The following is a 24,814-nucleotide window of genomic DNA, read 5'->3' as shown; positions in this document are numbered from 1 at the left end:
ATCCATCATCACTTTGCATCGAAAGGAAGCATCTTAGAGCGTCTTCCATCTTTCCGCCGTGACTAAATCCCAGAAACAAGCACGTAAAAGAGATCTGGTCGGATTTGAGTCCTTGCAGCCGCATTGCTTGAAAGAGCTCGCTTGCCAGGTCACGCCTCCCACCTTGACTATATCCTGCCAGCATGGCATTCCACGGCACCACGTCATGCTCGGGCATCTCGTCCAAAACTCTCCTGGCCTTGTCAAGAAGCCCATTTTGTGCGTAACAAGCAAGCATAGCGGTACAAGGCATCACATTCCGTTCCGGAATGCTCTCCAACAGGGCTTTCGCGTAATCAAGAAATCCCGACCGTCCATACGCGCTCACCATTACTGTCCAGGAGGCTCCTCCATCGTCTCAAAGAGCTTCTTCGCTGAATCCAGAAGCCCCAGCTGAGTAAACACCTCAAGCATCGTAGTCGACGAGATTAAATCGTGTCGCGGCATCGAGTCATAGATTTGAGACGCACGCTGGAAATCTCCGGCCTGGAAGTACGCGGCAAGCATCGTGTTCCAAGAAGCCATGCTCCATTCGGGCATCTTCCAAAAGCATCTCTCAAACTCCAGCAGATTCCCGCTGTGGGCATATGCTGCAAGCATCGCGTTCCAGGTTACTAGATCCCTCCGCGGCATTGCCGTAAATACTTGCCACGCGTCTTCCGAGGCATTGTTCTGAGAATATCCACACAGCAAGGCCGTATAGCTCACCATGTCCCACTCGGGCATGCCACCAAACAGATTCTTCGCCAAGCCCATTTGCCCAGCCTGGGCATACCCTGTCAGCATGCTCGTCCACATCAGCATGTCCCTGTACGGCACGATTCTAAAAATTTCGGTGGCTCGCGCCAGTTGGCCATTTTCAGCATATGCCGCCAGCATGGCACCGTACGACACGATATCTTTGTCGGGCATCCTTTGAAAGAGTTCTTGGGCTTCCTCCAGATCCCTAGTTTGGGCATATGCCGAGATCATGATGTTCCACGCGGTCTGGTCTCTCTCAGGCATTCGATCGAAGAGCTCTTGCGCTTGGATCAAACATCCATTCTGCACATACGCCGTGATCATTAAGGACCAGGAGAAGCGATTCTTGGGTCGGATTCCATCGAAGACGGCCCTCGCGCGATCGGGGCAACCGCATTTCCCATACATCTGGACCAGCAGATTGGAGAGATAGACGCCGAGATGCACTCGATCGCACAGCGAGGAATGCAGCGCTACCGCTTCCGCGAGGCCCCGGCACGATCGAATCAGCTCCTGGGCGTGGAGATCACTCATGAATCAATGGGGACTAGAGTTCTAGGGTTCTTCCTCCTAGGGTTTCTTGTGATCTGGGCGGGCTGGATCGGAGGTGAAATTCTTTCATGTATCGATGGTGATGGCAGCGGCGGGGCTGCTCGCGGCCAGCATTGTGGTGTTCGCGCCGCTCGCCATGGCGGGCTGGCACATCACACGCAACAGGGTCCTCTTCTTCAGCACCATCATCTTCATCATCCTCGCCGCCGCCGTCCACATTCTTCCCTACGCGCCATCCCTCTCGCGCCTCGTCTCCTCCTTCCACTCCACCATCTCCTCGCTCGTCCTCTCGTCCTCCTCTTCATCTTCTTCCAATCTCGGCTGCCTCCACTCCCTCTACGCCATCAATTTCTTCGACGATAGCGACGACGAGGAGAAGATCCGCTGGGCCTGGACGAGGAAGAGATCCGCCGCCATCTCTGCCTGCAAGTTCCGAGAGCTCCACAGGGAGGAGGCGCTCGAGTTCCTGTCCGGGACGTGGATTGTCGTGGCTGGCGACTCCCAAGCTCGGTACTTCCTTCTCTCGCTGCTGGAGCTCCTCCTGGAGGATCCGGCGCCAGTGAGATCCCAGCTCTTCAAGTTCCACAGCGACTTCTCCCACACCCTGGAAGACGAGCACCTCAGAGTGGATTTCTTCTGGGCTCCATACGCCGCCAACTTAACCAGCAAGCTTCTCGAGCTCCAGCATTCCGGGAATGGATCAGGATCAAGCGCGCGCTCTCGCTCTCCGGACGTGATCATCGCGGGAGCCGGGCTGTGGCACATGTTGCACGTCTCGGATCCATCCGACTACGGCGCCAGCTTGAGAGATTTGGCGGCGGCTGCTCGATCGCTACGCGCGCCACACTTGTTCTGGCTGAATCTTCCGGTGCTGGTGCCCGGGCTTCTCAACACCGCGGCCAAGCGCGAGAAGATGACGGCGCCATTGCTGTCTCGCTACGACGAGGAGCTGGGCAGGAGCAATCTCACGCTCCCCGGCGGGGATTTCAGGGTGTTGGACGTGAAGGAGGTGAGCTCCTTGTGTGGGAGAGGGTGTACGGGCGATGGCATGCACTACGCGAGTGCTGTGTACGGCGCCCTTGTCCAGATAATGCTCCAGACACTTGTGTTGATCAGAACATCTTCGTGATCAAGATACAAACGATTTTTTTCCACTATTCTTTGGATCAATGTGGGGCCTGAAAACTTACAATGAGGATCTCGTAAGAAACTTGTGGCAATCCATCGACACTGTGGTTTCTTGCTGCTCCATCACTGCGATTCCCTCCTGTTTGCAAAGGAAAGATTCGCAAGGGAAATCAGAGCATCTTGAATGGAATATCTGTTTCTTTGACCCCACGTTTGAAACAGGGGGCCACATTGACTTCAACCGTGGTTGAAGTCGGCTATTAGAGTCTAGTGCGCCTCGGAACGAAGCCTCGTGCAGTTGACATTTGACAATCGCTGCTGTAAATGTTTGTGGCTTGCAGCCGTGTTTTTGACTTTTGCTCAAGATCATCAAGGTCAACTGTTTGAGTTTGGTGCCACAGCAAACAAAAGTGCGATCCAACAACACCAGATCAATCCGTCTTGCGCGGAAAGGAAAAAGAAGATGCAAATCACGTCTCAACCAACATGGTCGGTGTCGTCGACCAAAACCACCGACGGCCAACTTGCCGGCCAGCCAATTAGGGTTCATCAACCCATGCGACAATTGTCACGCCCAAATGCCATCTTCCACTATTCTCTTGTTTGCTTACCAAGATTTTCTTGCATTTGGACTGGCTTTGCTTGTCCGGGCCTTCTCCATTTTCCTGCTGGAGTTTTGCGCTCCCGTCTTCCACGTAGTGCCTAAACCATCCATTACATTAAAATAATCCCGTCATGCAGGCTAACCACGCATCGCATTAGAATAATCCCGTCATGGAACGCCTCCACGTTGTGGCTAACCACGCATTACATTATAATAATCCCGGGGCATTGTTAAGCACGTCGAGCTACTAAACGAGCGTATCCATACACAACGTGAGCGCACGCCTTCCAACACGTGGTTTATGCGCGGGTTATGCTAATTTTAATCGATCGTGCCTCCAAACGTTACCATTTGGACGCCGCTCCAGGGCGTGTTGGAATTGGCCAAATCTGGGCGGGCCACAATTCGCAAGCCCGGCCCTCCACGCGATGTAGAGCAAACAGTGAATGGGACCTGGCCCAAATTTCATGCCATGTCGCACATAGCCGACCTTAGCGAGCGCCAGCCGTCGGATCGACGTGGGCGCGGTAAATCGCCACCGCCGCTGGGAAGGATCCCAGCCGTCAATCGCCGCTCTATTCAACGTATGGGAGGGAGGCTCATTTATATAGAGAGGGCTTTCTCTCTTTTGCCCATTTCAAATATTTCCCAAGAGGAAGAGGGCCGCCGCCACACGCGCTGCCGCGCAGATTGCTAGCTCTCCTCTGGAGTGAATCGATGTTCTAGCCGCTAGAATCGATCGATCGAGGTACATTTGGTCGCAGGGATTTCTCTAGATTGCGCAGAGGTAGGGTTCTAAGCAAAGCAAGATCGATGATGCAACGGAAGCCATCGCCGTTTAGCAAGAGAAGGCGGCTGGTCATGGCGCTGATGCCGCCTCCTCCCAGTCCCAGCGCGCTCAGCCTCGTCAAGGAGCTCTATAATCTCGCGCAAGAGGTCGGGTTCTACGAGCGGCCGAGGATGATCCAGCAGCGCAATCAGTCCAACATCGTGCGCCGGATCAAGCTCCTCGGCCCTCTGTTCGAGGAGATCAAGGACTGCCATCCAACGCTGCCGCCCTCCGCGGTGTTGGCCTTCCGGGAGCTCCATCTCACGATCCAGAGGGCAAAATTGCTCCTTGACGAGTGCAGGGAAGGAAGCCGGCTATGGTTGCTCATGCAAACACGAAGGGTGTCGGAGCAATTCTACGAGCTCACGCAGGAGATCGCGTCGGAGCTATCCGGGCTCCCTCTTGATCTCTTGGAGATCTCCGTGGAGGTGAAGGAACAGGTGGAGCTGCTTAGATTGCAGTCCAAGCGATCGACGCCCATCTACGAGGCGTCCGACGAGAAGATGCGTGCCGAGGTGTTGGGCATGCTGAGTGAAGTGGAGAGGAAGGAAACGCCCGACGAGCTCAGAGTGAGGAGCTTCTTCGAGAGCCTCCAGATCGACATATGCTCCGAGCTCCAAAGGGAGCTCTATCTTTTGGAGGAGGAGATGGAGAGCTTGGCCACGGGTGGCGACATGGCAGCGCTCATCAGCATCAAGAACTTGATCAGCTTTGGGCGTTACTGCAAGTGCGTGCTCTTCGGCGTGTGCATAGAAGAGACTCTCGAAGTGGAGGCCACCACTGTGGAGGCCAGCAACGACGCAGCGGTACAAGCGACCGGATCCGACGTCCCGGACGAATTCAAATGCCCGATAAGTCTGGAGCTGATGCAAGACCCGGTGATCATCTCGTCAGGCCAGACTTACGACCGCGTATCCATCCAGAGGTGGATCGACTCCGGCCACTCGACGTGCCCGAAGAGCGGACAGAAGCTAGCGCACGTCAACGTGATTCCGAATCACGCGCTGAGGAGTCTGATCCGGCAGTGGTGCGAGGATCACAAAGTTCCATACAACTCCCACGCCAGCGGCAACAAGCCAACGCTCTCGGTGGACAATCTCGTGACCACACGAGCTGCTCTGGAAGCTACAAAGCTCACGGCAGCTTTTCTGGTTGGCAAGCTTGCGTCAGGCCCGCCAGAGGTCCAAAAGCAAGTGGCATACGAGCTCAGGCTGCTGGCCAAATGTGGAACGGACAACCGGGTTTGCATCGCCGAGGCAGGAGCGATCCCGTTCTTGGTGCCGCTGCTTTCATCGCGAGACGCAAAGACTCAAGAGAACGCGATCACGGCCATCCTCAACTTGTCCATCTGCGACGCCAACAAGAAGCTCATCGTCTCGGCCGGGGCAGTCGATCCGATCCTGGCGGTGCTTAAGTCAGGCAGCACAGTGGAGTCTCGAGAGAATGCCGCGGCGACGCTGTTCAGCCTGTCCGTGGTGGACGAGTACAAGGTCCTGATCGGCAGCAAGAGCGAAACTTTCACGTCTCTCATCGCGCTGCTGCGAGAAGGGAGCAGCGCGCGTGGGAAGCGCGATGCCGCGACCGCGCTCTTCAACTTGGCAGTTTACCACGGCAACAAAGGCAGGATCATCGCGGCTGGCGCGGTGCCTTTGCTAGTGGAGCTACTCACCGAGGACGCGGACATCACCGACGACGCGCTGGCGGTGTTAGCTCTACTGGCCAGCTCCTCCGAGGGACTCCTGGCACTGAGTGGAACAGGGGCGATTCCTCTGCTGGTGGGACTGCTGAGAATGGGATCGTCCAAAGGGAAGGAGAACTCCACCGCGGTTCTCCTGGCGCTGTGCCGGAGTGGCAGTGACACCATCGTCAACCAGCTGCTCAAGATCTCGGCCACCGTCCCGGCGCTCTACAATCTCATCACGGTTGGGACGCCGCGAGCTAAGAGGAAGGCGAGCTCGCTGCTGAGGATCCTCCACAGATCGGAGAGGAGCTTTAGCACCGCGCTGGGTGGCGTGACTACCGTCCAGTTGCGGCATTGAGCGTTCGATCTCTCGAGAAATCGGGAAGAAAAGTTGCGGGAAGAAAAGTTTCGAGAAGATAAGTTTGTAAGCTGTGGACACGGGGGAACAACAAATTTGTACATAGATGATTCTTTTCTCCCCACTAAAAAAAAAAGAGATTCTTTGCTATGGTCCCTCCATAACGTCAAAGTTTTTTTGTCTTCCATGGTTGTGGTGGATCAATCCCATCGATCGTACATTTTGGGTTTACTTGTGCTCCATGACGATGGCCGCCACCACCTTTTGGTTGCACGCTTGTTGGATTGGATTGAGCCATCGGAGCGAACGTTCGCGCGAACGAGCTTTTTACTTTTGCGGTCAAGAACACGTTTCGTTGCTTCGTCCAATTCGTAGTGAAGTGAAATTCTCTCTGGAAACTTGGCACTGTGTTTCCAGCTATGGCCGATTCTTCGGCTATAGCGCCACTCCACGAAAGAGTCGTGATTACATCATTGAAGCTTAGGACAGAGACCGTAGTGTCTGGTGATTCGGCAAACTCTAACAAAAAAGAATAGAAGTATGTATTTCCACGTAAAAAGCTGTGACTTCATGCAACGCCGACTGGCCAACGTCAATTGAACTGTTTCCTCCTTTTCTTGACTTTGCAAACTTTCGTATTCTCCATCACTTGCATGGCCGGTGGATTTAATTCCACGTAGAATACCTCTCTTATTTCACAAAAAAAAAAAAAGGAAGAGTTGCGCAGCGAAAACACCTCACGTTCTTTGCGGCGGCCAGACGATGAGAAAAAGCTGGCAGTCAGAAATAAAAAGAAATAAACGTAGCACCTCTTCCGGCGGTGGTGGATCCTCGTCTATTGCACGGCCATAACTCTCCTCTTGACTTTCCTCTTTGCGAAGATATCCTTCTTGGCATCGAGCAAACCGGACATGGAGAAGCCGTTCTTGAGGGACTCCATGGACGGGAGAGAAGGCCGGCGGTACGCTTTCCCATCTCGGGCCTTCTTCGCGTCGGAATCCAAACCGAGGAGAGCTACTCGACTGGCATCGCCTACGCGAATCGACAGCAGCCTATACAAAAAAAAAACAAAGTTGAATTTCCACTCACAAACCATGCTTTTGTGCGTACCTCAAAGCGGAGCTGCAAAGGATCACAACGCCCAGGTGATTGAGATGCTCTTGCATCGCGCGTTCCGCTCCGTAGACCAGCTGGTATCTAAAGTTTCCGGATAAGCCAAGGAAAGCACCATAGCCGAGAGCACTTGTTTGGACCGAAGGCAAAGGCACCGAAGACTCGTCGCTCGCACCACTACAGACAGGCCAGCCAATGATATGTACATCAGAACCAAACATAAAAGTCTTGGAAACCATACCGCTGCTTTCTCAAAGTAATGCAAGCCTTTGACAATCCCGCTCCAGCAGCTCCAAGGAACGCACCCAAAAAGCCAAGCACACCTGCCTTGTAGAAAAAGCTGCAGAGCCTCTGCCCCATGTTGTAATTCCGCATGGAGTAGCTCTTGTCGAAGATGTTGTTGGGAAGCTTCTGTAGAACGTTCTGAAACTCGTACTTGAAGGTTGAGCCGTAGGACCTTGTCGGCGCGAGCGACCAAACAACGGCTAAGTTACAAGCCGCGAGAGTGAGGACGTTGCATAGAGCCAAATCCCACTCGTCCTTGATCCTGTGCACAAAAATTGATTCAATCAAACATACACAGAAAAAGAAGAAGAGCGACGAGCTCACCTTTCACCCCGACGCTGGTACTCCCACCAACATCCGTAACCAATGGTAGCGAGTTGCTCCAAGCATATTTTGTAAGGATACCAGCTTGGATCTGCAAGCATTCTGTCAAAAACCAAGACAACAGGCTCAGAAAAACAAAGTTCAGAGAGAAAGAAATGGTAAGTTACAACCTTGGAAGCGATGGAGGAAACAGTCTGTAGAGCGCCCTTGAGAACGTTGGCCTGGCACTCATTGAAAAGAATCTCACGAGCTGCGCGGAGCTCACCAATCCCTTTTGACACAGACAGTCAGACGAGCGAGCGACCATTTAAGCTTTTGCTTACCAGCTCAAAAGCCTGCTTGAAACCAAGAGGCAAGTCACTCATAGTTCGGTACCATTCCTTCATCACCGCCTCCAGGATTTTCCGGTCGAAAATCTGTTTAGGAAGAGAACAAAGTCAGTTTTCTCATTCCAAGGATCTCTCGTACCTCTGGAACAATTATTCGTTTGCCAAAGAGACCATCGTTTCCACCATCTTCTTCTTCGTCACCATCACCGAAATAAGCGTCGTCGTCTCCACCATCGTCGCCGCTATCACCACCGCCATGCCTGTTTCCTTTGCCAATGTTTCCACCATTGTCACCGTCCTCTAGCTGAAAGGAAGAACAACATTTTTTTCTTCTTCATCAGCTACGAAAGAATAAAAAAGAGCTCGCTTGCCTGAGGCCTGGACTTGGTCGAAGACGTGGACGAGAGGTCAAGCTTGGATTTTTCCAGCGTCGCGCCACCGCCAAAGGCACCAAATTCCTTCCTCATCACGGGCACCATCGAGGAGGGATTGAGATCGACAGCGTCATTGTCCAGGAATGCCGAAACCCTGCCGCGGCCACCAGCGGCCGCATCAACCCTAATCCCCTGCCTAGCGCACGCGCAAAACCCTGCGAGCGAAACCCTGGAAGGGCCCGGAGCAGCAGCAATCCTCCCGGATGGAGCCGGCGATTGAAACGCTGTGAGGAGCGGCGACGACGAACCTGTGGAGTGGAGAATGTGAGCGTCGGAGGAGGAGGAGGAGGAAGCCGAGACGGGCGCCGATGGAATCGATAGCGCCAGTAGAGGATGCGCCATAGGTCCTCTGGCCAAAGAGATAGAATCCCTCGTGAATATGCGTCTTATACGCTGAGCTGGCGCGCTTTTGCCACGCCAGGCGATCTTGTGCCGCCACGTCATTCAACGTTTTTATACACGCAATCCATGTCATAGAGGTGGAGATCTTTTAGGGGTGAGCTTTACGCCATGTCATAGGCTTATTTTGCCACGTCGGAGAGGGGGAAAAAGCCCTAAAATCTTCTTCTTGATCATGGCGTCGTCTGTGAGAGACGAGGAGGACGACACGGAGAAGCAGGAGCGCGCGCCATTCTTCCAGGGAAGCGGGAGCGTGGCGGATGCTGTCGACCGCCTGCTCGATGGCTCCACGCGCTACCTCACCGCCGTCCACGCCGCATTCATCCGCTTCCAAGAGCCGCCGCCGGCGTCGGTCATCCCCAAGGAATGCCTCCTGTCAGCTCTGCGCCTCTTCCTCCAGGTAAATCTCGCGAAATCCAGTGCTAGAAGTCTTTCTTTCGTGAAAATCCGTGCTCTTTGCTTCACGGGCTTGTTGATCTCGTGTTCTCTGTTCTCCCGCGTCTTCTTTTCGTAGTTCACATTGGAAGATTGTTGTACTTCTCGAGCTTTTCCACAGTGGAACCTTCCATTCTGTGTTGTAGAAGCATTCAAGCTCTTTCTTCTCTGGATTTTTTCTTCGATGCTTTGCTTATTTCGTGTTTCGCGTCTTACATTGCAAGATTGTTGTAGTTCTAGAGTGTTTTTCACATTGGAACTGTGTCGTGGAAGCATTGAAGCTCTTTCTCCTTTCTAGGATGCTTTTCTTTTGCGGAACTCCAGGATGGTCTTGCTTATGTTTGAAGCTGGGTTTTACAAATCAGATACAATTCCTTGCTTGCTTGGTAGTAGTGCTTAGATTCCTTACTGACGATCTTCTATCTCCTTCCAGACGCTCGCGGAAGAACTGGATCCAAAGCCCGGCAAGCTTCTCTTCCGGCCGGTGGAGCAGGAGGACCTGGAAGCGATCCTCGAGTACGACACTTCGCCAGAGATCGTGGACGTGCCAATCGACATCGACAGATTCGAGCAGCTGGCCCGGCGGCTGATCAAGCGGGTTGCTTTGGATCGAGGCAAGAGGCTGGGACTGTTCATGCTGGGCGGCGTCATGCTCGTCCATATGGCCAAGAGCGTCGTCAAGAAAGTCCCGTTCATCGGTGGCCCGCTGGGATGCTTTGTGGACGTTTTGCTTCCAACAACGTTTATCGGCCCGGCAGTGGGAGTCGCAGGAGCAATCTATCTATGATCAACCCATATGTTTATGTTGTACCATAGCAAAAGAAATGATTACAATAAGGTTTTACTCGTAGAATTTTTAAAGGTTATGACCATTTAAACTTTGTAAAGGCTGAGAGAAATTTAAATTTTAAAGGGCTGTATGGGATGTCACAAAAAGCTGGAGTAGCTCAGTTGGTCAGAGCGTGTGGCTGTTAACCACAAGGTCGGAGGTTCGAGCCCTCCTTCTAGCGGAGTATAAAATTTCTCTTTTTGTTTGGGTTCGAGTCCTTTTACTTTTTCTTTTGGATCTTGGAGGGAAGGAAATGCGGCGAAGCGTGGACCTGGACGATGGCGCGCTCGTCGATATCTTGTCCAGGATCGCGGATGCGCGGCAGATTGCGCAGTGCTCGCTGGTGTGCAAGCGATGGCAGGAGCTGCGCTGGGCTGTCACAGGCTTGCATTTCGATTTTAGGGCTCGCAGCAAGGAGGAGGTGAGGGAGAAGGAAGACGTCATCGCCGCTGTGCTCCGCCGCACCAAGAACAGAGCTCCCGGATGCCTCAAGACGCTCAAGGTCTCTCTCCGGTGCGATGAGCCGTCCGAAGCTACCGGGCACTGGCTTATGTGGGCCGATTCCCTCACTGCTCTTTGGCTCGAGGCCACCGTTTCTCTGCGCTGGGGGCCGGCTGTGTGGAACTCGGTGCTGCGCTTGGACACTCTCCGGGGCGTCCAGATAGTCGGGAGGTTTTACAGCAAGAACTTGCTGCCGGTGGTGGATGAATCTCCCTTCCAGAGCTTGCGCTACTGCCGATTCTCCAAGGCGATCAACGTGACGAATTTGCTGCTCGAGGCGCTCCTCGCAGCGTCCCCGGCGCTGGAGAATCTGAGCGTCGACTTCTTTGGGGACGTTTCCAGGCCAGCTCTCACGGTCTCGAGCGCCAGCTTGAGAACTCTCAGGCTTTTCGGCTGCTGGAGGGATGGCGATGCGTTCAAGGTGGTTCTCAACGCGCCAAGGCTGGCCAGCTTTGTGTTTGGCAACCTTCCCTCGAGAAGCGCCAGGCTGAGCATCCATTTCCTGTCGAAGAACTTGAGCTCGCTGGAGCTCTTCTCCTCCTGCGAGCTCGAGAACCGGTGTGATTTGCTGCAAAGCTTGAGGATAACTGGAAACTGGGCGCTGGAGAATGTTGCGAACGTGTTCCAGTTCACGCCCATGGTCACGGTGCTCCACCTTGGGCTGAGGAGCACTGGAAAGACAAGGATTGACAATTTCTTGGCTCCACTCATCAACTTGAAGAGGATCCATTTCTATGGCCTGGCTATGATGGTATGCTTCACTTTTCTTTCCCTTTTCCTTCTTTTTATGATTCTCTTGGCTCTTGCAGTCGTTTGTAGGAGGAGACATGAGATTAGAGGCGCTCCATGTCCATCTCTGGGCGGACTTGGACTTCCGCTATGCGGCGCCTGATATCAGCTTGTTCAAGGCTTTTCTCGAAGTTCATAAAATCCCGAGTCTGGTGGTACATTGCAAGGAGATGGCAGACCACGAAACGAAGTCCGTCAAGGAGAGCTATGAATGCTGGCGAGTTCTATTCGACCTGTTACTCTTCTATCCAAGCCGAGTCACACTCAAGTGCTAAAAGGTGACAAGTTTTGTTCTTGTCAATTGTCTTGTTCTAATTGTCCTGGTTTGCAGGAAACGGAGCCACCACCTTTTGAACAGAATGCGTGGTATGGAGCTCAAGCGATGGCAAGAGCTCCGCTTCGGCTTCTACAGAGCTTTGATGGGTCAACCGCCGCTCCGGACTCTCGAATTTCGTGACACTGGTGTGTCGACTTCGCTTCTCAAGGCACTCTCTTGGCAGCATGCCCGGTGCTCACGTATCTAACAGCAGAATTCTCAGTGGTTACACTCACACCCTTGTCAAGCGCAAGCCTTGAAATCGTAGTGTTTGTATGGGTGAGTGATTGTGGAAGCCCTGAGGTTGAGCATTCTTATGTTGGAAGTGAGAAGAGTGAGGATCTGTTTGCTCGCCCATTATGTTGGAAGTGAGAAAAGTGAGAATCTGTTGTGATTTGCACTTTCTTGCCTTCTATAGTCCTAACTACTGAGGATTTGTGGAAACTGGAACCTGATGAGATGATCACCCAGGGTGACAAAACTCTGCCTCAAGCACAGATGAGTCTTGATCTTGCGATCGCTCCATTGCTCAGGCTAAAGGCACTCCACTTGGACTGTGCTTCTAGCAAGTTACTTTGATCACAGGATACTCACCAGCAGTCCTCCGTTGCGGGAACTCATCCATACATCAACTGGTTGAGAGCATGCGCACGATGACAAGAGGGACGTGAGATGGAGCTGTCGCTACAGAGCGACGATCCATTTCGGGGTGAATGTCCCAAAATCACTCCTCATGGTTTTGCTTCGGGATGCTCGAGTCTGAAGGCTTGACGTGGCTCACTGGACGTTTAAGGCGGACTACCTGGGTTGGCGTGCTTTGTGTGATCTGCTGCTACTTTATCTCAGTCGTGTCTCCGTGTCAAGAGAGAGTTACTGGAGCAAATAGCTGGTACAAGGAAAACATGCCCTTCACAATTTGCTACCACAAGTTGTAGTCCAACCAGAAACGCAAGCTCAAATCGCCGCTAAATGCAGGCCACATCCCTTTGCAGGATAACTCCCATAAATCAAATTCAAAGGTCGTCTCTAGATCCACTTATCTCGCTGGATCTTTCAAGCTCTAGCACTCTATCACAACAAAAGAATGGTGCTCCGAACGAACAGATCGATCCGTAGCTCTAGCACAGCTGTCTTCTCTCGGCCTTTCGTATAGCCTTGCCACAAGATCACAAGCTTAGGTGATCCTCCTCCATTGAACTTTGGCACATGTCGCTTCCAGGTGATCTAGCTGTGATGATGAGTGTTCTCTCAAGGGTGGAGTGTTAGCATTAGGAAGAATGGGAGGAATGGCAAAGGCAATAGAACTGATCTTGCTACTGTGTTGTCATTGTTATTGTTGAGACTGTTAGAAGATGCTAAATATATCCCTTTTTAAAGTGATATCTTATACCTGTAATCTAGAAAGGGATTTATACTAATAATAATATTTATATTAGTGGTACAACCAAGTAATAAAATAATTTGCAGCTTACTACTATTTAGTATTATTTAAAAATCCAATTGATCAATTGGATATTTATAATTTATAAACACAAAATTATTCTTATTAATATAATATGGTAGAATAAACTAGAATATGCTAGAAAGTGTTTAAGAAAGTTTATAATTATAAATATGTTTATAAATTATAAATAACACCCATAGGTTTGCTTAAATATTAAATATTAGTTATCCACTTTTTATAAGGTTAATGTCTAAATTTATTAACTGATAAAAATAGGTTAAATTAAAGGGTAAAATCAAAGTTAAAAATAAATAATAAAATAAAGCATTAAAAATTTTATTCAGTAAAATTAGGTCTTTATTTTTATTAATTTTTAAACTAAGATAAAGTGTATAAAGTCACTAAATGAGGCCAAAAACTGCTCTGTCTGCTCGCACGCTTAAGATCGTACACTCGGAGATGCCACAAAAAAGAGTAGGGTTTATAAGAGCACTGCCTCTTCTATTCTATGCTGTAAAGAGACGTTGTTTCCTTTGCTTATATCGGCGTATGCCTAGAACGGACAAGACCGCACGGCGCTGGATTTGCATGGACAAGGCCTTGTGAAGTGAAGGTAACGTTGCTCAGAGCTTGTAGCGTGATCGAGGAATGCCATGCCAGGATCGTCTTAGCAGCTTGCAATTTATTACTATCTGAAAACGGCGAGCTCATCTGCCAGCATTTCGGCACGAAGCCGAGGCTGAGCTCGTTGCATGAGACGAAAGAAACAGTCGTAATGCTCAGAGGATGGTAGCAGGGAGAAATCATCAATCATCGCAACAAAGCATCCTCGAGCTTCGTCAGGCGAGTAACCGGCGCTGGAACACGCAGACAAAACCACTAGAAACGTTACGGAAGAAGGATCAACACCTTGGAGGATCATGTAAGGGAGAATCTCGAGTGCTTCCCTGCTGTGATCGTTCCTAGAACAAGCGGACATCAAGGTGGTGAAAGAGAACTCGTCCGGTCGTCCCAGCCGAGAGAATGCTTCCTTCGCTTGTATCAAACTCCCGCAGCACCCGTACATGTGAATCAGAGCATTCAAAACTTTGGTGTGTCTCTTATACTTGGATCGACGGATTCTCCTGTAAACGGCTTCTCCCTGCTGGATCGACGCTAAAGTCGCACAAATCTCGAGCATGGTAACGAAGGTAGCCTCATCCGGATCGATCCCCTCGGCCTCCATCCGGTGGAAAAGTTTGATCGCTTCTTTACCCTGCCTATTCTTGCCGTAGGCATCGATCATCGCATTCCAGGACACCACATCACGCTTTGGCATGTCCAAAAATACGTCCTTGGCATTCTCAAATCTCCCGTGTTTTACAAATGCCGTTAGAATCGAGTTCCAGCACAGGATGGTTTTGTGTGTGATGTTGTCAAACATGAGCTTGGCTTGATCGACTTCACCGAGCTGGGAGTAAGCGCGCATCATCACTGCATAGAGCACAGAGTCTCGCTGCTCGCACTCATCAAACAAGAGCTTTGCTTGCTCAAAGTCTCCATTCTGGGCGTAAGTAGAGATCATACTCGTGAGTGCTGTGATATCTTTGCGTGGCATTTGATCGAACAGGGTCTTTGAGGAGGCTATGTCGCCAGCCTTGGAATACGCTTTGATCATGGCTGTCCAAGCTTTGGAATCCTTGATAAGGATTGAGTCAAACACTTCTCTAGCCTCCTTCATATGCCCGTTTTGAGCATATGCTGTGACCATCACTGTGCAAGCAATGGTATCACGTTTTGGAGCTCGATCAAACAGAATCTTTGCTTCGGCTATGTTGCCACCCTCTGCATACGCTTGAATCATCGTTGTCCATGTAACCACGTCCTTCTTATCAGTGCTCTCAAACAGGCTGCGAGCTTTGTTCATATGCCCGCTTTGGGCATACGCTGAAATCATGGTGTTGTATGATGTCGGAGATGGATTTCTTATCTGATCGAGAAGCTCTCGTGCCTCTAGCAGGTATCCTTTTTTTGAAAATGCCGTTAGAAGCGCGTTTGCTGAGATAGTGTTCTTGTCTGGCATGCTGTTGTAAAGAGCTTTGGCGTCTCGCAGATGCCCGTTTTGGGCATACGCGACAACCAGCATTGTCCAAGAGAAAATGTTGGGGTCCTTGAGATCGTCAAAAGTCCAGCGGGCTTCTTCGAGGCTGCCACATTTCCCATACGTTTCTATCAAGATGTTCCAGAGGAATCTGTTTTGGGGGTAGCCGCTGTTTGTGATTTGGAAATGCAAGCGCTTTGCTTGCTTAAGATCTTTCTTCTTCCCACACGCTCGAAGCTGCCGAGCAAAGAGTAATGTATCGGGATGTTCTTCCTCTTCCTCAAAATCCACCGTATGCCGGTGCGCAAGCGTGAAGAAATTTGCGACGCTCATGGCTGAAAGTAAGGCTTATCGCCCGGCAGATCCCCGCTGGTCATTCTATCCTCTAGAACCACGAGATTTTGGCATGGAGCATTACGCCTTATAGCATTCTCTACTTTGCCTCCACTGTGAGAGTGGCTATACCTCCACTGTTGCTCTTGCTGATCGTTCGTAATGACAATTGATTCCAATCTATGAAAAATACTTACAAAATGTAGAAAGATCTAAAACATAATAATACAATTATTCTTCATAAAAGTTAATATTATTAACTGAGTGTATAAATAGAATATAGAAAAACCCTAATGTATAGTTGTCTAAATTCAAATCAATCTGACAGCTATCAAAATAATATTAATATATAGTATTATAGGTATACACTTGACCTCACATCATCTCCTCTTCTCAAGGATAGAAAGTAATCAAAATTTTCTAATTAATTTGCGAATTACCATTACAAGAGCAACTTTGATATCATCTGTTATTACAACTTCTCTAAATTCAGTAAATATGATTTTAGAAAATAATATATTCGTTATTTTCTTAAAATGTCTGTGCGATCAAACACCTTAGGGAGCCCCTTCTTGGCTCATTGGGATACTGATCATGACGAGAAACAAGAGTAGGGATCGATTGGTCAACTCTCTTATATGCGTCGGTTACAAGTCTCTACTCTGGTCTGGGATTTATCGCGACCTTTGGTACTAACCTCAAGTACCTCCAGTCCTGAGCAGCGTCTTTATCCTTCTATGGATCATGTATGCTCAATAGCAAGCATTCTACAATCTCAAGACAGTCGAAACTGAATGGATGATGTAACTTGATCGAACATGGTCTTTGAGGACGGTTTGGCTAGAGCTCTTTGACTCGATTTACTACAGGATTCTAGAGCTTGGACAGATCCGAGCGTATTGCTGTGCAAGCAATTCTGTTACGGTTTGATGCTCGATTAAATGCTTGCATACCAGATCACAACTCAAAACAGTCTTAAGGTCCCAAACGTTTATGGATAATGCTTCTTGTAGCGGATGCCCTAAACGGGCATCTCTGAGACGTTAATGCTTTTTACAACATGCCAGCGACGGGCAACATCTCAACAAACGCGCTTCCATTTAAGATTTTGCAACGAAAGATACTTGCTAGAAGATGAGAAGTGCATCTCCAACAACAAGGCACATAAACATCTCTGTCGGGATGTTTCCTCTTCCTCCCAATAAACTGTATGCTGGTGGTTATCAAGGGTTTCGTCTAGAACCGGGAGAAGCTAAAATGCCCATTTCGGGCATATGCCAAGCAGGAATTTCCGCCAATTAAGATCTTTTAAATTTCAAAGAACTTATCCTTTGATTTTGGACATTAATATACATACACATGTAAGAAATCCTCGCGGGTGTTTTGATCTTCTGCGCACAGGCTTTTCTAGATGCCAAGTAAAACGTAGTATAAAAGAGTTATAGGCAGTGCCACTAGCATACCGAAGATCACACTGTTTGCAAGAAAGCTCAAGTTAAAGAACGAAAAGAATAGAAAGAGAGACTCACGCCGTGCTGAGAACATCTGGATGAACATTATATTCTTTCGCAAAAACGAACGGCACGATTCCTTGAGGTAGAGCTGCCTGGTATCAATACAATAGAAAGATGAATTTTTAATTTTTTTATAAAAAAAAACTATATACCTGGACAATGGCCGCTCGAAGATCCAGCTTTCTTAACCCCACAGCGATGGACGCCACAGACATGATAGCCGGGCTACAGAAAAATCTGAGCAACATTCCAAACATTGCCATGGAAGTTCCACAGGCCAAAATTCTCGGTTGCAGCGCCATGAAAAGTCCTACACAAAAGATTGAGCATCAGTGTTGGAAGGTTTTGAAAGAAATAGAGAAACTTTACACACACCTAGACTGAACATAGCCATCCCCAAGCCAGCATCCGAGAGAATAGTGATGGACTTTTCAATGAGTTTCGGCGCCTTGACATTCCACCTAGAAAAAATCTACAAGAGCTTCAGTCAGGCAAGAAAGTAATTTCATAGTCTATAAGTAGCTATCAAAGAGGAATGAGGGAATGAACTCAAGCTTGCTACAAGTACCTGAAAGAGACGAGAGCCCAGACCAAGCCGATGAGACTCGAGTAAGTGTTTGGATTCCTCACGAGTTTTCTCCACACCATGTCAAGGATGAGCCTAGTCATGACTGTTGCTGGAGGCATTGCTTGATTCCCTTCTCCAGTACCACCACCATTCAAGTTTGGAGTTTTTGGAGCAAGCTCCACAGTGGAGCTCGATTCTAGCTTCGCAAGATTCGGCTCAAGCTTATCGGATGGATCATACGCACCGTTTCGATCGGCAAAGCTGAATTCCTGGTGCAAGTACTCTGGAACTCGGTCCCTCGTATCTAAACCATTGCCAGAAACAAGGGAAAGTGTAAGAACTAACAAAGAACAAGTTGTGAAACACTTGCCTTCCACTTGACCATCATCAGAGACGACGACCAGTTTGGTTTCTTTTGGATCAAACTTGGCTCCATCTCGGGCATTGAAGTCGGTTCCACCGAAGACATGCAAACCCTTCTCGGACGTTGGGGAAGCGCTCGAGCTCCACACAAACATATGAAGCTCTTTGGCGTCGTAGTCAGCCGATTTTCCCTGTGGAATCCCTTGCAAAACATTGGGCGTACTGTTATCTTTGCCTGTGGTGCTGGAAATGTTATTGTTCGCCACCTTTTTGGGGAGCTGCATGGATGGCGATGGCGAGTACGCTCCCAAAACCTTGCTCGTGTTGTTGCTATTGTTGCTATGGTGTTGGTGGTGGTGGTGGTGGAATCCATTGCTCTGATCCTCCTGGAAGCTCAGGCGATTAGCAGTGATCCCGGATTGATTCAGGAGCCCCGTGGACATTCCCTCGTGTGCGTGGTGATGCAAAGGACTCCCCCCAGCGTGATGCCCAGTGCTCGCTCGTCCAAAGATGTTGGAGCTCATCAAGCTCGAGTTCCCACCGCCGCCGCCGCCGCTCATGAGATACGCGTCCCCGCGGGTGAAGCTCGAGTCGCGGGGGGTCATATTCCGCGAAGAATGCAGCGAGTAGATCTCGGCGCCGGTGAGATTGGAGGGGCGGGGAGTGCCCGCCTTGCTCGAGAACATCGATGCCATGGGCGATCTCGCGGTGTTGTTGAGATTGAACTGGCCAGCGCCGAAGTTGGAGTTGAAGTGATGCATGGAGGCGGAGGAGAACCTGGCGGACTGCGCGGAGGAGGTGGACTTGCGGACCTTGACGTGGATCCGGCCGTCGTCGCCCACCTCGGCCTCGGTCAGCACGGGCTGGTCGCGGCCATCGAGCGAGATCACGTCCGAGTCCACCTTGAAGGAGACGATGGAGGCGGCGGTGTCGGGGAATTGCTCCAGGATGAGGATCTTGGCGCTGCGGTACTCGTACATGACGAGGAGGAGCGTGTACCAGACGATGCACTGGAGAACCAAGGCCTGGACGACGAGGCTGCCGTGCTTCTCGCCATACATGGCGTAGAGGAGGGGAATTCCCATCACCAGCGTGTGGGGCAGCGTCGCCACCATGAAGTGCGTGATGACCCACTCGAAGCTGGCGCGCGACGAGTAGCGCGCCCAGATGGCGAGGACGAGCATCACGGCCGCCTTTTGGATGGCGTCGGCGGCGATGAACTGGGGGTTCATGAGGTAGGGGTTGTTCTTGGAGATGATCTGGAAGGAGAGCAGTGGCACTGCGAAGAGCGCCACGAATCGATTGATGCCCGAGCACTGCTCGGGCGTGAGGATCCCCCACCAGCGCACGGAGCCGTAGGCCAGGATCATGGCGACGTAGAGCGGCACCACAGCGGCCATGACTTGGTAGAAATCGCCCCCGCTAATCATCTTTCCCGGGCGAGTGGGAAATCCTTCGCGGACGAGAGAGAGAGAGAGAGAGAGAAGCTCTGCTTTCTCTGTTTTCTAGTTCTTGGGCAGTGAATTCGAGGATTGCGGCCCCCTGCGAGCCGGATTTTGAAGCAATCGATCGGAGAGCTATCTAGGAAGCAATGCTGGCACAGTTTACCTCGGGAATTTGAGCTGTCTAGCGCTGCTGTCCATCGATTTGCCGACGAAACAGGATTGAACAGCTCCCCTCTCTGGGCATATAGGAGCAATCAACCATCTCAGGGACAAGGCTAGGAACTACACAGGGGTTTCTAATGCGAATCGCAGCCGGCAACAAAGATCTCTCACACACCGGGGGTGTTCCTCCTCCGACCTCGCCCCACCCATGGTCAATCCAATGTGGGTGCGTGAGATTGATTGATTGATGGAGATGGGCAGCGCGACACGCCAAACAAGAACACAGTGCGCTCGAAGAATCCAAAGGTCCAGTAGCAGTAGTAGCGCGAGCAGCAGCAGCAGCAAATCTCACAAAGAAAAGAAAAATGCGCGACGAAGAGAGACCTAAAAGAGAAAAGATGGGAAGAGCCCACTAGCTAGGAGGAGGCTATACACTCACTCACACTACACTTGGGAGTGATAGTGGTATCGGAATGGGCCACTGGCCACTGGCCACTGGGTCAGTGGGCACTGGCACATGGGCCTGACTGGGGCCGTACGCTGGCCACTTTGTCGCCCCAGTTTCGTACACAAGCCCCCTCGCCCTATCATGGGTGGTGAAATCTCGCTGTGGGGAGCCAGTGTTTCTCATCGAATCGATCCATCGGATAAGAAGGTATTGGTTATTTTCTTTCTCCATTTTTTCTTGAGTTTTTACATGGCTGGGCTGTAGCCTGATCCAAGTACATTTGCTCGCGATGTTTTGGAAATTTCGTAACCGAAGCCCCTTTGTTTGGAACAGATATCTCTCTGCCATAAAGCTGTGCTGCCGCATTATTTTAAATCGATCTCTCTTTCCCCACCTCTTGAAAGCTAGATGGGCTTTTCTGCTTGGGTGTTGGGTGTCAATCGCCTGCGCACATAACACACATGTAAGTGTGAAAGGAAAGGTGGCGGGATTGAAATATTTGCAGCTTGTGTTCTCTATGAATTCTCTTTTCTCTGGTTGGTTGGTACGAAAATTGCTAGCTGGGAGGCAATCACTGCAAACATCCGAATAGTAATACATGGTTTTCGAGTCTGGTGGAGGCATGGGACCAGCTGTGATCACCTATGTGATCAAGAAAGCCACACTCTCTTCCTTCTTTTTTGCTTTGTACGATGTACATGGAGATCATATGGTTCCATTGGGGGTGATTTAGTATATATCTCGGGGATACTGTCAGCTTTAGATCGACACTTCAAGACTCTAAGCGAGCTCTTAACATCGTGTCGATCTACACAGCTGAGATGGAAAAGCTGCTAGCAATTTGCTCATATCATGGAATTGCGTGGGCTAGTCTACATTTGGCTGGTGGGAACATCTCATCTCTTCTCGAGACGTATACATTGTGTGTACTACTCAGTCGTGCAGAATATGATGCTCTACATATACGTCTTGGAGAGAATCTTCCCGCCCTTTTGAGTTTCTCGCTCTCCCAATTGCACAAAAGGCATCTTACTGTGGGGCATTCCAGTCCACAGGCACCACTCCATCGCTCTTAAAGCTTCTGATAATGCCACACAAGGATTTCCCCAATTTCATGTACTCGTATGTATAGATAACATTGTGCCATCAAGTAGGGACATTGGTGCCAAATTCCGCCTTAAAGAAAGTGGGTGTTCAATGGGTTTGGTGTTGTGTAGCATCCATTTCCACATTGGAAAAGAGCTTGGATTCTGGAAAGCATTTAGTTTTGAAGCATATGATCACCAGCGAGCCTGGGTTTTGTTTAAGCTCCTAGCCGGAGGCTTTTGCAGCGTAGATTCCAGACACGCACTTGCAGCTCCGCCAAAATTCCACCCTGCCTTCCAGCGCTTTAGCCTAGTGCTTGTAGAATCTAGGATTCTCACAAAGAGAATAATTTTGTACATGGCTCCCACTCCAGTCCACTCACAAAATGCCCATTCCAAAATGCCCGTCCCTGGCATGTTTTTGGTTTAAGCATTCGAAAGAGGATGGTTTAGTGGCAGCAAAGCACTGCCCACGTATCTCCCGACAATACAACATTGTGATTAGCTACCTAGATTAGCCAGACTAGTTTATAACCGAGGTGGACCACTGACAACAAGTGGTTACATTGTAGCCATCCCCCTCACAAAAAGAAAACATCAAATGGTCCTCTGATGTTTTTCTCCATCAAGGTTGATGCATGCATGATGCCAACAGTGCTAACGTAGAGTGGAGACTTGGACGTTGCTTTCATGCATGGCCAACTTTTCGGTCCCAAAACACCGAACAGTTTGCTTTGAGGTTCTCCTCGGAGGCAAAGCAACACAATTCGCTCACTTGCTTCTCTCGCGAGTCGCGATTGTGAGGGCTTGGCTCGGACACCATAAATTTGGCCTGTCCGATGGAGCTAGCCACACGATGTGGATGAGCGCATTGTGCTAGAGAGTGTGACAACGAGCTCCATCTCCTCCTCTCCTTTGCAATTGTCTTGGTTTCCCGTGAGAGCGACGCGCTCCTTTGGATCGCTTGCGCCATCATTGGCAGGAGAACAAAAAGAGCGCCAACCAGATCTGATATTCGCCCGCGCTTGATCTTTCATCGCCCACTCAAGCGTTCCTTCTGGAGATTTCTTCTCATAGACCATTTTCTTGGATCTTTGTATTTGTTTTTCTTTTTTTTTGGGGGGGGTGGGGCGCTTGATCGCTCCTGAAAGTGAAGTGACACCGGCAAAAAGAGCAACTCTTCTCTTTTGTCTTCCTTTATTCTTTTTTAAAATTTAAATAACTTTTTTCCCTTCTTTTTCTTGTGGTCCAGAGAGAGTGCATTGAAATATTTATGGAGAGTGAATAGCCATTGCAGCCATTCAAACCAATGCGCAGAGAGGCTGAGTTGCTTGACCTGTTTGGAGGATTTTTAACTTTGTATGAGTGATCACCCATACAAAGACAGGACCATGTGCATGGCCGTCTAAAGGCCCATTTCGTATTGATGTCAGACACAGACTGGAAGTTTTGGACAAAAAACTGGGAAAAGGAAAAGTTCAAGAAAAAAGAAACAAAAAATAGCAAAGAATTTTATCAGACAATTTGAGAACGACAGCGAAGAGAGCCTCTCGAGAAATATTTGTTAAAAATCAAAGACAAGAGCCGCAGTAGCTAGCAGGAACACGAAGAACTTGTTTGGGATTTCTCTATTCTTTAGTAAGAAATGGATCAAGCGAGCGCGCGAGCTTTCTATATGGATTTTCTCGCAGCAGCCGCCTCCAACCAAATCATTACGGCAAAGGCTTTTGTCTGCTTGCTGTTTCTTAGAATGATGCGCTAAGTAAGCAGCGCATAAGACGAAGAACTTGGGGAAGAGATTTCTTTTACTTTCTCGAAATGTTCTTCCCGAGAAACTCAACATTGTCGATGGCTCGCTGAGCAGTACAAAAGGTTTCAGGAACAAGTACCTGGAAGCACGAAAAGAAACCAGGATGAAGTGATGCGCGAAAGAAACAAGGATTTCCCGGGCTTACCCCGTGTTGCCCCCAAACATCTCCCCGTTTGGTCTCTTGCAGCGGCAAGTCCTGCAACACCTTTTTCTTGCGTACCTGATAGTGTAATGTACTAAGCTCCCCAGTCATGCCTTTTGCTCTGTGATCGGCCGTATAAGACCCTGCACCCCCGCAATACAATCGCAAAATGAAAAGGAAGCCAACAAAACGGTTGACACCAAAGCACTGTACCTGGGTGTCAGGAAGAACAACTTTGATGTTTCGGTTAAAAAAGTCGACGACTTTACCTCCAAAATAACGGATAATTAACTTCCAGGTGACGAGAATGATAGCCGCGTAGGAAAGGAAAAATCTGTGTGAAAGGAAGGGTCAAACCATGCTTTGGAACAGCTGAAACGAACCTTAAGTTTTTTATCAATGCTTCACAAAACGCTGCTGGTACTCTCCCACAAACCAGCTTATTGAGGAGCAGCACGAATGTTATACATAAATATACACACACACACAACCAGAGTTTACAGCGAACCTCTTGATCTATTCCGAGGCTTCTTCCGTCGGAAGTCGATCCTGGTACCAGCTCCGAAGCCCACCTTCCAGGTGCAAAACATTCGTATAGCCGTCCATGAGAAGCACGTATGCCGCAATCAACGATCTGCAAGGGGAAAAGGAAAAGCAAGCGTCAGGGCAGTGATTAGTACTACGAGAAAAATGGTTAAAGAACTATCACTGTGCTGGAATTGGTTATGTCAATCATGTCATGGAACAGATGCAAGCTTTTCTGAGTACGCTACCTTGATTGCTGTCCATCGGCCAAAGTTGGAGTAGGCTTCATTGTACCTCCAGATGCGCAGGCAACAATAACTTTGGACTTGCTTTCGACCTTAGCCCTCACATCTGGAAGCACAGGAAGAGACAGAAATATAAGCGCTCGAGTAGCATCTGATAATATCACACAATCTGGCAGGCAAGTTGGTTCTGATGGTCGGTCGTGCCACTCTGATTGGAATGGGCAAGCGCAAGCAACAGTAGTAAGGGACCTTACTTTACATGCCTGCAAGGAAGTTTGGATTCTCTTCGGTACCGTCGAAAATGCCAAAGAACGCGAATCCCAGCCTTCGAGCGATATCCCAGGCAGTCCATTCCTTGATAAGCCTGTAAATCTCTACATTCACAGCTCCTATAGGATGCATCTGGAAAGTTCATCAGATGAAGTTGGCCAAAAGAAACAACAAAGAAAAAGAGAGAAGAAACTTACCTTTTGGAATTCGTTCTGAGGACGAACATCTAGAAGAACGTAGCCTTGTTCGTCCTGGAGCCTTTTAGCGTCCTTGGGAGTGATAGAGCGTACCTACATCCATATACTTGTCTATCTCCATTCCTTTCCAATCCAGGTCAAAGAAAGAATAGAAATTCTACCTGGTTTTTCTTCAAAGCCTCGCGCTTGATTCTCCAATCCTCCTCGGCTGTGAAGAAGGATTCAATAGCCTACCGATGAGTTTCTTCGAACTAGGTCGAATTTGCGAGCAGTACCTGGAGTCTTGGCGCGCTTGGTTGCCGCTCCAGTCGCTCGAATCGCCGTCATCCTCCTCCGCGGCGGCGCATTGGCGTGGAAAGGAATCGCGCTGCCAAAATCGTCGAGGTTTCCAGACCTGGGAGCCGCGGAGAGAGCGAAAGAAGCCGCCGTCGCCATTGCCATTTATCTCATTCCCTCGAGAGAACAATGGCGAGGATATTCTACCCTTCGTTTAGGGT

At 49.8% G+C, this 24,814-nt stretch overlaps 9 protein-coding genes and 1 non-coding gene across 16 annotated transcripts; 5 read left to right on the top strand and 5 right to left on the bottom strand.

Moving 5' to 3' along the window:
* Positions 1-369: 369 nt before the first annotated feature.
* Positions 370-1,314, bottom strand: LOC112348949 (pentatricopeptide repeat-containing protein At2g35030, mitochondrial-like). Its single transcript, XM_024682385.1, has 2 exons — positions 1,094-1,314; positions 370-985 (listed from the first exon to the last, which is right to left on the bottom strand). Exons 1-2 carry the CDS (start codon positions 1,312-1,314, stop codon positions 370-372), a joined length of 837 nt encoding a protein of 278 aa, XP_024538153.1.
* Positions 1,315-1,366: 52 nt separating this feature from the next.
* LOC9656166 lies at positions 1,367-2,665 on the top strand. Its single transcript, XM_002977583.2, has one exon. The coding sequence runs from the start codon at positions 1,409-1,411 to the stop codon at positions 2,459-2,461; it is 1,053 nt and encodes a 350-aa protein (XP_002977629.1). The 5' UTR covers positions 1,367-1,408; the 3' UTR covers positions 2,462-2,665.
* A 1,043-nt stretch (positions 2,666-3,708) lies between these two features.
* On the top strand, positions 3,709-6,082 carry LOC9639374 (U-box domain-containing protein 1). Its single transcript, XM_002977582.2, has one exon. It carries the CDS (start codon positions 3,878-3,880, stop codon positions 5,930-5,932), a length of 2,055 nt encoding a protein of 684 aa, XP_002977628.1. The 5' UTR covers positions 3,709-3,877; the 3' UTR covers positions 5,933-6,082.
* A 375-nt stretch (positions 6,083-6,457) lies between these two features.
* LOC9656165 (protein RETICULATA-RELATED 1, chloroplastic) lies at positions 6,458-8,791 on the bottom strand. The gene is made up of 8 exons (XM_024682419.1): positions 8,355-8,791; positions 8,123-8,287; positions 7,978-8,070; positions 7,825-7,925; positions 7,655-7,756; positions 7,287-7,592; positions 7,043-7,222; positions 6,458-6,984 (listed from the first exon to the last, which is right to left on the bottom strand). The coding sequence occupies exons 1-8, from the start codon at positions 8,757-8,759 to the stop codon at positions 6,768-6,770; spliced, it is 1,569 nt and encodes a 522-aa protein (XP_024538187.1). The 5' UTR covers positions 8,760-8,791; the 3' UTR covers positions 6,458-6,767.
* A 161-nt stretch (positions 8,792-8,952) lies between these two features.
* Positions 8,953-10,112, top strand: LOC9656164. The gene is made up of 2 exons (XM_002977581.2): positions 8,953-9,216; positions 9,685-10,112. The coding sequence occupies exons 1-2, from the start codon at positions 8,992-8,994 to the stop codon at positions 10,036-10,038; spliced, it is 579 nt and encodes a 192-aa protein (XP_002977627.1). The 5' UTR covers positions 8,953-8,991; the 3' UTR covers positions 10,039-10,112.
* A 75-nt stretch (positions 10,113-10,187) lies between these two features.
* Positions 10,188-10,261, top strand: TRNAN-GUU. The gene has a single exon. It is a non-coding gene; the product is annotated as a tRNA-Asn (tRNA).
* Positions 10,262-10,328: 67 nt separating this feature from the next.
* LOC9639373 lies at positions 10,329-12,130 on the top strand. The gene is made up of 3 exons (XM_024682445.1): positions 10,329-11,332; positions 11,391-11,648; positions 11,702-12,130. Exons 1-2 carry the CDS (start codon positions 10,334-10,336, stop codon positions 11,643-11,645), a joined length of 1,254 nt encoding a protein of 417 aa, XP_024538213.1. The 5' UTR covers positions 10,329-10,333; the 3' UTR covers positions 11,646-11,648; positions 11,702-12,130.
* A 1,688-nt stretch (positions 12,131-13,818) lies between these two features.
* LOC112348948 (pentatricopeptide repeat-containing protein At4g02750-like) lies at positions 13,819-15,543 on the bottom strand. The gene has a single exon (XM_024682384.1). It carries the CDS (start codon positions 15,541-15,543, stop codon positions 13,819-13,821), a length of 1,725 nt encoding a protein of 574 aa, XP_024538152.1.
* Positions 15,544-16,831: 1,288 nt separating this feature from the next.
* Positions 16,832-20,025, bottom strand: LOC9639371 (probable auxin efflux carrier component 1b). 2 transcript variants are annotated; one of them, XM_024682480.1, is made up of 7 exons: positions 19,597-20,022; positions 17,996-19,530; positions 17,626-17,929; positions 17,433-17,518; positions 17,210-17,367; positions 17,073-17,149; positions 16,832-17,017 (listed from the first exon to the last, which is right to left on the bottom strand). In XM_024682480.1, the coding sequence occupies exons 2-7, from the start codon at positions 19,416-19,418 to the stop codon at positions 16,951-16,953; spliced, it is 2,115 nt and encodes a 704-aa protein (XP_024538248.1). In that variant the 5' UTR covers positions 19,419-19,530; positions 19,597-20,022; the 3' UTR covers positions 16,832-16,950. The 2 variants fall into 2 exon arrangements, 1 of the variants encoding a protein (XP_024538248.1); XR_002993237.1 differs by having other exon boundaries at positions 17,433-17,529; positions 17,996-20,025.
* Positions 20,026-22,729: 2,704 nt separating this feature from the next.
* LOC9656163 (rhodanese-like domain-containing protein 14, chloroplastic) lies at positions 22,730-24,778 on the bottom strand. Of its 6 annotated transcripts, XR_002993242.1 has the most exons (10): positions 24,593-24,778; positions 24,479-24,525; positions 24,318-24,410; positions 24,114-24,252; positions 23,854-23,956; positions 23,589-23,714; positions 23,464-23,519; positions 23,350-23,414; positions 23,084-23,223; positions 22,730-23,017 (listed from the first exon to the last, which is right to left on the bottom strand). XR_002993242.1 is itself a non-coding variant. In XM_024682493.1 (6 exons), the coding sequence occupies exons 1-6, from the start codon at positions 24,756-24,758 to the stop codon at positions 23,597-23,599; spliced, it is 666 nt and encodes a 221-aa protein (XP_024538261.1). In that variant the 5' UTR covers positions 24,759-24,778; the 3' UTR covers positions 23,459-23,596. The 6 variants fall into 6 exon arrangements, 1 of the variants encoding a protein (XP_024538261.1); XR_002993243.1 differs by lacking the exon at positions 23,464-23,519; XR_002993240.1 differs by having other exon boundaries at positions 22,742-23,017; positions 23,294-23,414; positions 23,464-23,714.
* Positions 24,779-24,814: the final 36 nt, after the last annotated feature.

This window comes from Selaginella moellendorffii, unplaced genomic scaffold, assembly GCF_000143415.4.
Source record: "Selaginella moellendorffii unplaced genomic scaffold, v1.0 SELMOscaffold_34, whole genome shotgun sequence".
Lineage (NCBI taxonomy): Eukaryota > Viridiplantae > Streptophyta > Lycopodiopsida > Selaginellales > Selaginellaceae > Selaginella > Selaginella moellendorffii.
This window is presented reverse-complemented; position numbering and strand designations above follow the sequence as displayed.

Bases quoted from the DNA above. Each gene is read 5' to 3' on its own strand.
- LOC9656166 (XM_002977583.2), top strand. From the start codon at position 1,409: ATGGTGATGGCAGCGGCGGGGCTGCTCGCGGCCAGCATTGTGGTGTTC.
- LOC9639373 (XM_024682445.1), top strand. From the start codon at position 10,334: ATGCGGCGAAGCGTGGACCTGGACGATGGCGCGCTCGTCGATATCTTG. The intron at 11,333-11,390 runs GTATGCTTCACT...TGGCTCTTGCAG, and splicing joins TCTATGGCCTGGCTATGATG to TCGTTTGTAGGAGGAGACAT.
- LOC9639374 (XM_002977582.2), top strand. From the start codon at position 3,878: ATGATGCAACGGAAGCCATCGCCGTTTAGCAAGAGAAGGCGGCTGGTC.
- LOC9656165 (XM_024682419.1), bottom strand. From the start codon at position 8,759: ATGGCGCATCCTCTACTGGCGCTATCGATTCCATCGGCGCCCGTCTCG. The intron at 7,593-7,654 runs GTGAGCTCGTCG...TTTTGTGCACAG, and splicing joins TACCAGCGTCGGGGTGAAAG to GATCAAGGACGAGTGGGATT. The intron at 6,985-7,042 runs GTACGCACAAAA...TTTTTTGTATAG, and splicing joins CTTTGCAGCTCCGCTTTGAG to GCTGCTGTCGATTCGCGTAG.
- LOC9639371 (XM_024682480.1), bottom strand. From the start codon at position 19,418: ATGATTAGCGGGGGCGATTTCTACCAAGTCATGGCCGCTGTGGTGCCG. The intron at 17,930-17,995 runs GCAAGTGTTTCA...GCAATGGTTTAG, and splicing joins TGATGATGGTCAAGTGGAAG to ATACGAGGGACCGAGTTCCA. The intron at 17,150-17,209 runs GTATATAGTTTT...TATTGATACCAG, and splicing joins TTCGAGCGGCCATTGTCCAG to GCAGCTCTACCTCAAGGAAT.
- LOC112348949 (XM_024682385.1), bottom strand. From the start codon at position 1,314: ATGAGTGATCTCCACGCCCAGGAGCTGATTCGATCGTGCCGGGGCCTC. The intron at 986-1,093 runs GTATGTGCAGAA...TGCCCAAACTAG, and splicing joins TGGTCCTTAATGATCACGGC to GGATCTGGAGGAAGCCCAAG.
- LOC9656163 (XM_024682493.1), bottom strand. From the start codon at position 24,758: ATGGCAATGGCGACGGCGGCTTCTTTCGCTCTCTCCGCGGCTCCCAGG. The intron at 24,411-24,478 runs GTAGAATTTCTA...ATATGGATGTAG, and splicing joins AGGCTTTGAAGAAAAACCAG to GTACGCTCTATCACTCCCAA. The intron at 23,715-23,853 runs GTAGCGTACTCA...TTCCCCTTGCAG, and splicing joins GCCGATGGACAGCAATCAAG to ATCGTTGATTGCGGCATACG.
- LOC9656164 (XM_002977581.2), top strand. From the start codon at position 8,992: ATGGCGTCGTCTGTGAGAGACGAGGAGGACGACACGGAGAAGCAGGAG. The intron at 9,217-9,684 runs GTAAATCTCGCG...ATCTCCTTCCAG, and splicing joins CTCTGCGCCTCTTCCTCCAG to ACGCTCGCGGAAGAACTGGA.
- LOC112348948 (XM_024682384.1), bottom strand. From the start codon at position 15,543: ATGAGCGTCGCAAATTTCTTCACGCTTGCGCACCGGCATACGGTGGAT.